At 33.1% G+C, this 12,305-nt stretch overlaps 1 protein-coding gene across 2 annotated transcripts in view; it reads left to right on the top strand.

Annotated features, from left to right (window-relative positions):
* MGAT4A (alpha-1,3-mannosyl-glycoprotein 4-beta-N-acetylglucosaminyltransferase A) overlaps positions 1-12,305 on the top strand; it is a 125,891-nt gene that overhangs the window by 100,382 nt on the left and 13,204 nt on the right. For both annotated transcript variants that reach the window (XM_031959117.1, XM_031959118.1), the window contains 2 exons: positions 4-79; positions 10,638-10,752. In XM_031959117.1, coding sequence (XP_031814977.1) covers positions 4-79; positions 10,638-10,752 — 191 coding nt within the window. The remainder of the gene's footprint in view (positions 1-3; positions 80-10,637; positions 10,753-12,305) is intronic.

Raw genomic sequence — 12,305 nt, 5'->3', positions numbered from 1 at the left:
CAGGTGGAGGACAAAGCAAAACTTGGATTATTGTTTTCTTATGATGTATGCTCAGGAAAAAGGCATTTATTACATTCAGGTAGTGTGTTTTTAAAAGAATTATTTGTAGGATAGTTTTGTAAAATAAAAAAAGATTTATAAGCATAATCTTGATACAGCAAGAAGGTTATAAAAAGCCATTTAAAATGTATAATTTCATTTCCATCTTATAAATTCTAAATTTTCCTAAAGAGGTAGGTTTAAAGATTTAAAAACTTGGAGTCCTCTTTTTATTTGTTAAAATGTCATAAATTTTAAAACAACATTGAAGTAAAATGCCTTCAAAACTACTACTTTGTAATTTATGATAACATAGACAAGGTCTGGACTAAAGTTTATCTTTGCTTTAAATTAATAAAAATAAAAATTAATGCTTTTTAAGAGCTTTTGATTGCATCAGTATATTTAAAACACTGAAGGGTGCTAACTTTTATCAGTTTCCCTCATATATTCTAGAACAAAGATGTCAAATTCTTGGCCTTCTCTCAGCACTCCTGAATGGAGCCAAAACCAGATTAAAAGATAATTGGAAATTGTTAACTAAAATAAATAAAAATACAAAACAACATAAATATTGTTAAATTGTGGTTTTCAAAGTCAATATGTGGCCAGTAGGAATTGGCTTTTTTTTTTTGAGTTTGACATCAGTGCTCTACAACAAAATTTCTTCAATTATGGGTTGCAACCCCATATGGAGTCACATAACTAAATGTGGGGGTCACAAACTTATGATTTATTATCAGTATATTTTTTATTTGTATACATGTTTTATGTACATATATATCTGGGGTTGCATAAAAATTTCTTGGGCAAAAAGGAATTCATGAGTGGAAAAACTTTAAGAAGCCCTGGTCTACTGAGATAGCCTCATAGAAGATTGAAAAGTAGGGTGACATTTAGGTGACTTGGGTTCTAGTTCCAGTTATTTCACTGATTTGCTCTGTGAGCGACATCAAATAACAGAGTTACTAGACTTTAATCTTCTCAATTGTAAAATAAGGGCATTGAACTAAGTTCATCTTTTGGATCAATTGTAAAAGTAGTGAAACTGTTCTGTGTTTTATGAACAACTGTACCCATTAGGCATTGGTCTTATTTATTTGTTAAAGCATACCCTGAGGTTTTCAAAAATACGTTTTTAAAGTCAAGTTTGAGATACTAAATATTTTTATAGTAATAAAATTGCATTTCTTTAAAATGTTTATTATTTTAATTGGTCTTCTCCCCAGTAGTGTAAATTAGTGAGATTTTATTCTATGAGATTATAAAACAAATTCAGCTTAGACTCTCATGTAGCTTTATGTAGCCATTAACTTATGGTATTGGTATAACAGAACTTGTGACTGATGAAATAATGGGCAGGAGCACATAATGTTCAACTGTGTTGATCTGTATGAGTAGTTGCTGTGGGAGTTCACAGCAGATCATATCTCTGTCAGTAGGCCTCCAATACTTCCAGGATAAATTCCTTTGGCAGTTGTGACACTCTGGTGGCAGCATTTATACAATCCTGCTGCCCTCACTATGACAGATAGTGATATAGATGATAGATAGATCCTCTCATAAATAACCTTGCTAATATTGCACACATATTCTTGTAATGCATAGCTTGTAAACTGTGTGTAAGTTCTTAGATCAAGTTTATGCTTTGCTTGTCATCCTCCAGAAAAAAAAAATAGTCCAGCTGAGTTTTCTCCTTTGTGTGTCTAGGTTTTTGCAGTCATTCTGTTCACATTCCATATGATAACTGCAAACATACTTAGTATATCAGTCACCATTTTTGTGATTCTAGTCAAGTCTCTTTTTTTGGTAAAGTTTTTATTAATATTTTTTATTTTTATACCATAGAACTTTTATTTTCCTCTTGAAACAACTTTTCATTGACCCTTCCTCGTAAAAAAGAAAAACAGTTAAGCAGAACCAAACAAGAATAACCATAGATAATGACAAATATTCCATATCGATAGTCTCCCAGCTCTGTATTGAGAGAAGAGAAGTATATTTTATAATTAGCTCTCTGAGACTGAGATTGCTTCTTTTAATTAAATAATTTGATGGCTATCTTTCAGTGTTATTTTCATTTACATTATTGTAGGGAGTGTATATATTTTTCTCTTAGTTCAGCTTATTGTGCTCTGCATTTGTTGACACAAGTGTGGAATGTTTCTCTGAATTTCTTATAACACAGTAATACTTCATTACATTCATATACCAGAATAGCAATAGTTATTCCTTAAGGTATAGATACTTCTCTTTTCTTCCAGTATTTTACTATTACCAAACTTTCTGATATTAATATTTTGGTATTTTTCTATCTTTGCCTTCCTTGCAATTATTCACAGTAGTGGAATGCCTAAGTCAACAGGTATAAACTCTTTGGTGATTTTTCTCCCATAATTCCAAATTATTTTCCAGAACAATTGGATCAATTCACAGTTCTTCCAATAGTATATGGGTATGCCCACCTTCCACAGTCCTTGCATTGCTGACTATAATAATTTTTTAAGTCATCTTTGCCATTTTGAAGGGTGGGAGCTTAGAGTTACTTACATTTTATTTATTTATTTTAGAAACTAATAGAAAGTTTATTTTGTTTTTTTTTTACATTTAATATTTTTACTCTACCCAGTTGCATGTAAAACAATTTTTTATATTAAAAAAAAAAAACCATTGAGTTCTAGTTTCCCTCCCTTAAAGAAGGTAAGTTCTTAGGTGAAGTTATGCAAAACATTTCCATAAAAGCCTTATTGTGAAAGAAAACTTTCTTCCTACCCCCCCAAAAAAAGAAAGATAAAGTTGTAAAAAGAAAGAGTATCCTTCAGTCTGTATTCAGACAAAATCAGTTCTTTCTCTGGATATGGGTAGTATTTTTCATCATATGTCCTTCAGAGTACTTATGGATCACTGTATTATTGAGAATAGCAATCATTCATAGCTAGTTGATCATTCCACAACATTGCTATTAATTTCTACACAATACATTTCATTTTGCTTGAGTTCATGGAGAACTTTCCAGATTTATGAGAGCATCTTAGTCACTGTTTCCCATAAAACAGTAATATTCCATCATAATCATATACCACAATTTATTTAGCCATTTCCCAATTGATGGGCATCTCCTCAGTTTCCAATTCTATGCTCTGAAAAGAAAGGTGTTATAAATATTTTTGTGCGTATAGGTCCTTTACCTTTTTTTTTTTTAATTTTTTTTTTTAGGATTCATGTCTAGTAGTGGTATTGTGGGGTCAAAGGATATACATGATTTTATAGTCCTTTGAGCATAGTTTGATTACTTATCAATTGAGGAATGACTTTTTTTTTTTAATAACTTTGACTCAATTCTTATACATTTGAGAAATGAAGCCTTCATCAGAGAAAACGTCCTTCAAAATTCTTTACCCAATTATTATTGCTAACTGTATTTCTTCCCTGTTTATTCTCTCTTTCCTTTCATCCTCCCTTCCCTTCCCCTCTTCTCCTCCACTGTAAAAGCTTTTTCTTGCCTTTTTTATGGCAGATAATGTATGCCATTTTACCTCTCTCTTTCCCATTCTCCTAGTGCTTTCCTTTCTCACCCTTTAATTTTATTTTTTTTAGATATTATTCCTTCATATTCAACTCAGACCTGTGCCCTCTGTCTATATATACATTTTTAACTGCCATAATAATGAAGAAGTTCCTATGCATTACAAGCATCATCTTCCCATGTAGGAATGGAAATAGATAAACCTTATTAAGTCTCTTAGAGCCCTTTCCTGGTCATCTCCTCATGCTTCTCCTGAATCCTATATTTGAAAATCAGGTTTTTCTTCTGTTTTAGTCGTTTCATCATGAATGCTTGAAAGTCCTTTATTTCATTGAATTTCCTATCTTCCTCTAAAAGATTATACTCAGTTTTGCTGAGTAAGTGATTTTTAGTTACAATCCTTAGCTCCATTGCTTTCTGGAACATGATATTCCAAGTTCTCTCATCCTTTATTGTGGAAACTGCTGGATCTGTGTTATTCTGATTGTGGTTCCACTATATTTGAATTGTTTCTTTCTGGATACTTGCAGTATTTTCTCCTTGACTTGGAGGGTTCCAGAATTTGACTATAATATTATCGGAGTATTTATTTTATTTTGGAATCTCTTTCAGGAGGTGATTGCTAGATTTTTTCCATTTCTATTTTACCCCCTGGTTCTAGAATATCAAGACAGTTTTCCTTGATAATTTCTTGAAAGATGATGTCTAGGCTTTTTTTTTTTTTTTTTTTGGATCATAGTTTTTGATAGGCCAATAATTTTAAAATTGTTTCTCCTAGATCAGTTGTTTTTCCAATGAGATATTGCTCATTGTTTTTTATTTAAAGGGTGTTTTTTTTTTTTTTTTGTATGTTGATTTCTCATAGTCATTAGCCTGCATTTGCTCAGTTCTGATTTTCAAGGAATTATTTTCCTTAGTGAGCTTTTGTACCTTCTTTCCCATTTGGCCAATTTTGCATTTTAAGGCATTCTCCTCATTAGCTTTTTGTATTTCCTTTTATAATATTCTCAATTCTCTTCCAAATTTTCCTCTCTCTCTCTGACTTGATTTTCAAAATCCCCTTTGAGCTCTTCCATGGCCTGAGACCAATTCTTATTTTTCTTGGAGGTTTTGGATAGAGGAGCTTTGTCTTCTGAGTGTGTTTTTTGATCTTCCTTATCATTATAGTAACTTTCTTTGGTCAGAATCTTTTTTATTAGTCTGCTCATTTTCCCAGCTTATTTACTTAGCTTTGTTAACTCTTTGTTAAAGTAGGGGGAAGTGCACTGTCCCCAACTTGAGGAGTTTTATACAACTATTTTCAGAGATCCTTCTAGGGACCAGACCACAGACACTGGTTTCTGTCCTGGAGCTGTGAGGAGTGTCCCTGCTCCAATGTGGCTATAAGGTCGTGTGCTAAAGTGGCAGAGAGTTCCCTCAGAGCTGGTAAAGAGACTGGGGTTTCTGGAAACTGTGGCTGCTGCTCATGCTTGCTCCTGGTTTCCTAAGGCCCTCTTACCCTGATTGAGACAAACCTTTCCTGCTGACCTTCTGTCTGAGCAGAGAGGTCTGGAAGGCACCAGTACTGCTGCTGACTTGAGTCCCCTAAGGTCGTTCTTGCTTTGCTGGTGCTGGGGCCAGAATGGAGGCTGATGGTCTGTGCTGGGACTCACACTGGACTCCCCCCTCGTGCTATAGACCTTGCCTGCTGACCTTCTATGTTGGCTTTGGCTGGAAAATATTCCACTCTAAATTTTTGTGTTTTCTGGCACTCTTAAGATTTGTTTAGAGTCGTTATTTAAAGGAATTTGGAGGGGGTTCAGGGGAGAGCTGGGCAAATTTCTGCTTTTAGTCTGCCATCTTGGCCCTGCCTCTCTTTAAATATTTCTTATAATTATTATTATTATTGATTTGATGCAATTTTACATATGATTGTTTGTACTTCTTTTGAAAATTTTTTTATCTTTTAACCATCCATCTCTTAGGGAATGGCTCTTGGTTTTAAATACTTGCATGAGTTCTTAATATATTTTTATATTTGGCTTTTTCATGGAAGTTATTTTTTCTTAGTAATCTTTCTTCTTAGATAAGCTATAGTAATTTTATTTGTGGAAAAAAGTTTTGTAATTTTATGTAATTGAAATTATCTTTTATATTTTATGATCATTTCAATCCCTAGTTTGGTTAAGAAGTCTCTCTCCATCTTGAAATTACTTCTTTTTATTCTGTAGTTTTTGTCATTGTCTTTTGTCTTATAATATGGCTTTTTAGTTTTGTGTTGTGCACCCATTTAGGAACTTATTGTTGATATATCTGTCAATTAGCAAGTATTTATGCAATGCCTACTATGTAATTTAAACTAGTGCCTAGTTTGAGATGCTGTTATAAAATTATTTCTGCCAAATTGCTTTCAGTTCTTGTAGTATTTCTCATCAGATCAGGATTGTTAGATTCATTAATCACTATTGCTGTGTTGGATTGCTTCTGCATCTTAGCTCTTTAGTCTCTTTCACCTAGTTGGTAAGTGCCCTAAATCCTCTCATATTTCCCACAAATTGTCACATGAAGTGTCATTGTTAAGTGATCTCTGAGATCTTTTCCAACTTTCATGGTCTATGAGAAGATAAATGTTTGTATTATACTTTTATCCTCTTAATCACCACATTTTAGTGATCATGAGCCTTTTCTAGTCTAATAGATTGAAAAGTATCATGATCTGTTGGCTAGTATCTAATTGGACTTGTCAGGAAGATCTTTGCTTCTAATGTTTACCATCTGGGTGATGTTTGGCAGGTTCAGCTCTTAGAGTTGCAAAGAATTAAGTCTTCTCAACTGAATTGTAAGAGAGTGTGCCCCAGGATGCTTCTACTGCAAAATCATGGGTCCTTAACATAGTGACATAATAGGCATCCATGCCAGCTTGTCTGTAAATATTACATATTATTATCATTTTGTCAGAGATCTCTAGTCCCTGCACCTGTGAGGAGCACAAAGTTAAAACCTGACTTTATCATTCCTTTATACTTTGCTAATTTTAACTTTCTTCCCTTATTTTTTCTTAGTGAAAGTTTCTACTGTTGCTTTCCCTTTCTTTCCCTGGTGATTGGTTAGTCAAGAAGCCTGAGTTTTTGGAAAGCACTTTTTCTTACCACTGTGACATAAAGGGACCATAACAACCCCCCCCCCAAAAAAAAGATATTCAGACTAATAGATTATTATCTGGTTTTGGAAACCACCGTTTAGAAAAGAGAGTAAAAATTTGAGCATATCCTGAGAAGGATGACCCAAGGTAGTGAAGATATTTTAAACCATGCTATATGGAAGATGCTTGAAGGAACTAAATGTTTTACTTGGAAAAGAAGAAAGTTAATCATGATTTGAATATTTTCTTGAAACATTTGAAGAATTTTGTTGTGTTGGAAAGAGATTAGTTTTAGAATTCTATATTCTAAAGAAGAGAATTAACCATTGAATGAAAGTTATAGAAAGGCAAATGGTTTAATGTGAGAAAGAACATTTCATTAGAGGCATTAAAAAAATGAAATGGACTGCCTTGTTAAGGTATCATACCTTGCCACCTGCTACCCATGACCTTTTCGGATTTCCTTCACCTTATTATTGCTCTCCATCTCCTTAAATTATATCTTATTTACTTATCTATATACATGTTATACATAACCCTTTAGTGTAAAATAATTTCTTTGAGAAAGAAAAATCTCATTTTAAATTTTGTATCTAATGATACTTTGTACATGAGGGAAACAATAAGAATTTTTTGTTTTGTTTTAAAATTATATTAATGCCTTTTGTTTTTATAACAGCATTTCCTATTGTTCACCAACATATAACTCTCCCTTGTAGCCACAAAGAGGTATGGTGGATATTAACATAGTTGCTTGTTTCTCTAGCATCCTCTGGGGAACTGGTTTTTATTCACTTGTTGGCCCTATTTATGCATTAGCCTAATTCCTCTATATGTTGACATTATTCTAGGGGTAGCTGTATGTCCATCAGTCATATCACTGATCTACTTCACTTCTTTCTTTAATAACTTCAATCAGTTTTACTTTGTGTTGGATCCTGAAGTCCTTGAGGCTACAAAGAAATGTCCTGCCCTCAAGGAGTTCACTTTCAATTGAGGGAGAAAACATGCAAATACCAATGTACAAGTGAGATCTAATTTAAACAGAAGAGATTCTTGAGGGAAAATCAAGTTACAGGGTAGAGGTTTAGAGGCAAGAAAGCTATCATGCACTGGATCTTGCTGGATCTGTGCCAGATGGCACTGTGACAGAATCATTATTTTTGTATGTATTTGAACTAAATAAAAGGTGACAAAAATAGAAGCATCACCTATATATACAGTAACATTAACATAAAAATATATAATTTTGAAGATACAATTACCATGATCCAGAGGACCAATAATGAAGCTTGATAACAAGTTACTAATAAATGATGGATTCATGGTATAGTATTTCATTTTATTTTAACATGGTCAGTGAGAGGGAATTTTTTTTTCCTCCAATGGTGGAATTGCTGGGAAGGAAAAAATAAATTTTTGTTAATTTAGAGAAAAATGAGCTTGAAAGCCAGATTTGATAGTGCTTATCTTGTAATCTGAGCCTCTAAGGAGTCTAGAATTGTTGGATTTCTTGAATTTAGGAGGTCTGAGCTGAATGACGCTAAGCTAATTGGGTGTCTACAGTATATCTGGCATCAATGTTTGTGGCCCCCAGGTTACCTAAGGAAAGGTGAATCAGCCCTAGTTGGCACTGGAGCAAGTCAAAACTCCTGTTCAAATCAGGAGTGTCTCATAAGTGCACTCATTTCAAATTAAAAAATAAAGCAAAACACGAAAAATTGTTGAGATAAAACTCTACTTCCTAGGCTCTGCCCCTCCTAATTCCCTTTCCTTGAGGAGACTTTCCATGCACTCAGTATTTTGCTTTTGCACATTAATTTATATATCATATGTCCATGTGTTATTCCACTTCTTTTTTGCTGACCCAAGTTCAAATCCAGCCTCAGACACTTGACACTTAATAGTTGTTTGACCCTGAGCAAGTTATTTAACTCCACTGCCTCCCTTTCCTTCCCACTCCTTGTAAAAAAAGTAAGAAGTATATTTTGGAACATAAACTGACTATTCTGTTCTATTCCCATATTCAGCCCTTACTGAAGATGAAAGCTATTTCTATGTTGCAGTTCATCTCTCTCCCTCTTCCTCTTTCCTCCCTGTCCCTCTTCTCTTCTTCCTTATCTCTTCTTCTTTCTCTCCTCTCAGCCTAGGAATAAATATTAATCCACAAGTTCAGTGTCCTGTTTTTAATTTCCAATCTCCCATGAAAGCTAGGAGAATTCATGCACTTAACTGACTGTCCTGAAGTTAAATCTCAGAATGGGCAGCCTGTGGCAATTCTGATGGTAGCAGCTGTGCAAATTGAACAACAGAATTTAGGCTCTAAGATCCTTCCTCAGGATAGGGGATTTCAGGAGACTTCGGTCTGCCCTACTAATCAAGGAATGGAAGTGGTCCAGAGGCTAATGCCAATAAGTCCTGCCTGTCCTCAGTCTAATGTCAACAGCAGCATAAAAGGCCAGTCATGGCTTTGGATATTTGGTTGCTGGGTCTCTTTAAGTTCCTCTTGCCTTCATAGATCTCCTTTTGTCCTCTACGATTCATGTAAGCTTAGGAGGCTAAATGAGTTTAGAAAGCCATCACTGAAGCTGATGGGAGGCATAGAATGCCCATATTGCCTATAGTAAAGTCAACCAAACTTAGCTGTGGCCTCTTGTTAGCATTTCACATCGGTAAGTCCCTTACCTTTCTTCCAGATGGAGGGAGGTGTGTTTCTTTTGTTTCTTTTCTAAGACCAAGATTAGACTATTACAGCTAATGAGAGTTGGCTGCCTTTTAGGGCTGTTTTTTTGTTCTTTTCATAAATATTGAATTGGATTGTCTTGAATTCATGAGTTCCCTGTTTTTTAGAGGTATTCAAGCAGAGGTTGGTCTTGTTAACTGTGTTGTATAAAGAAGATTCCTGCTTTAGTTAGGGGTTAGACTGCAGTGATCTCTCTGAGGTTCTCAGTCTAAAATTCTATTATTTCATAAAATCTTAATGAGTTATAGATTATAGAATTTGATCAAAGTCATTATAATAGTATATAATGGAAATATAACATATACATAATAAAATGTTTAAGATTTAAGCAGCTCTTCTCTGAAAAACTCAAAGTATTTGTTTCATATTTACTATGACATTTTATTTTAGCTTTAGCCAAATATTATATCTGAAGCTTGCTCTTTATCCTACTGACAATACAAATATTTGGGTTATAATAATTATAGATATTTGGAAGATTTTTAGACTTGAGAATTTCCTCTTAAAGATTGTTACTTATATTTCAATTTCAATAGTATTTTCTCTTCATGAAATTGAATGCTTATATAAGTTAATGGAATTTCATAATACCTGTAAGAAAAGGAAAGTCAGAAGAAAAATAGAAAAGGAAGAAAACTGAGATTGAAAGAAAATAGAAGAGAAAATACTGAAAAATATATATTGGCAATTCTCGCCTTTTGAGAAGAAATGTCAGTTACTTTTCTCTCTTCCTTTGTCTGGATCAAAGGTGACCAAAAATCAAAAACAAAAATAAAAAATATCAGTGTTAGCTCTTGATGCCACTTCATGGGAGGACATATCCATCTCCTCTGTGTTTTGCTTAAAATCTTTTTAATTAATAAAATAAATTTGTGAAGTGATATGATCCTCCCCAATGAAATGAAGGAATTGAAGTGTTTCTTCACTAAGAAGTTTTGGGACATTTTAGATTTCTGAATGAAGGAACTTTTCTTAAAAGGTTGATTAAAAGCTCTCCCCTTAACAGTATTTCATTATTATTGTGTGATGAAGACATAAATGAAGGTATCCTGATAAGTTATGTTCCATTTTTTTTCTTACTTTTTAAAAATTATTCTCATTTTCATGTTGGTCTTAGATTTTTAAGCCAAACATTTCTTTGATAGTTACTAAATTGAATTGCAGGCTACACTTTCTTATTACTAATATAATTGCTTCATTTTCCCTAGCTTGAAGATGACATTGTTGTTAAGCAGAATTACTTCAGTACAATAAAGAATTTTGCACTTCAGGTCTCTTCTGAAGACTGGATGATTTTGGAGTTTTCCCAGCTTGGTTTCATTGGTGAGAAAAATAAAAGTTTATTAATTTTTCATATAATGTTAGTTTTCTCAGAATATTTGTTATTTTAGCTTAAAGTTCATCTTTTATTGAACATGGAAGATATTTAAATATTTTAAGACTTATTTTTAAGGAAAATTGCATAATTTGGAGAATATTAAAGTCAGAAATAATGGCATGATTGAATTTTATGAATTGTGGTTCTATATAACAAGTCTCAAATAAGAAAAATAATGTTGAAGTGTGCTACAAGATTATAAGATCATACAAGTAGACTAGAAGGGACCTTAGAGGACATAAATATGTTCAACCTTTCATTTTATAGATGAGAAAACTGAAACTCAAGAATTTAAGCACCTTCCTAGATTCACTCAATAAGTTTTTGAGTCATGTTTTGAGCCCAGGGCTTCCTGATTCCTAGTAGATTGCTCTGTCTCCTGTGGCCACTTGTAGTATTTGTGGCATACAGTAAAAAAAAAATGTTTTTGGAGCATTATTTCTATAGCTGGAAGAGTGGAAATCCCTGTTTTATGGTTTTCTTGCACTAAGATAATAAAGATGACGTTAAAAAATTGAAGTATTGATTTACGGATTTAAATACAAAATTTAGAAGACTAGGAATAATAATTCCTAGTTCTAAAAGTATTTTAAAGTGTCTCTTACTTCACCTTGTTATTCATTTAATACTCAAATACTTTAAAAGTATAAAAGAAAGCTGAAATAGTGTGAAGTTTCTAAAACACATCCCTTTTTTATGAAGATAGAAACTGAGCCAAATCCAGCATATGTTTTGCAGTTATACAGTTCTAAAATTTGATTGTTATTTAAATCATTTATGTTCCATCATTGGGTCAATTGAGTTCAATTAAACAAGCATTTATTATGCCCAAAACTTTGTGCTAAGTACTAAAGAGGATGTGATTTAGTAGATAGAAATCTGTATTTGGAGGCAAGAAGACATGACTTCAGACCTCAATTCAATCACTGTCTTTGAGACACTGAAACTTAGTTTCTTATTTTAAATTGGGAATAATAATAGCATTCACTTGACAAGAGTTTAGTGAGAATCCAAAGAGATAATATGTGTAAAAGACTTAATGATAGTACACACCTAATGGAATTATTCCAAGGATCAAATGAGATACTATATGTAAACATTTTGTAAACTTAAGATTCTACATAATAATTATTATGGAATGGAGGAATAATTATATGTGGTACATCTCCATATGATCAGAAGATTATTATCTGATTTGCTATGTATTTTGTGCTTACTGTCACTGCAGTGGGCTTTGCCATATGGACATGGGGCTGAAATAAAGCTTAATACTTGAAGTGTTTACTTGGTATTAGCTGAGGTCAATTTTAATTCATACAGTTTCCTCTCAGAAAACAAAGAAAAATATAATACATCAAAGGAAATTGTAGATTTTGACTTTGTAGTAGAAAACATAAGCTTACCACTAATTTTCGTTGTTCAAACCTAAATCAGAGCAACTTTTCATAATAATGGAATTGGAGATTTCTGCAAGGATCTCTTTAAAATTAGAAGACTT

Source organism: Sarcophilus harrisii, chromosome 3 (assembly GCF_902635505.1).
Source record: "Sarcophilus harrisii chromosome 3, mSarHar1.11, whole genome shotgun sequence".
NCBI lineage: Eukaryota > Metazoa > Chordata > Mammalia > Dasyuromorphia > Dasyuridae > Sarcophilus > Sarcophilus harrisii.
Note: the sequence above shows the minus strand (reverse complement) of the source record. Positions and strands in the feature narration are given on the sequence as shown.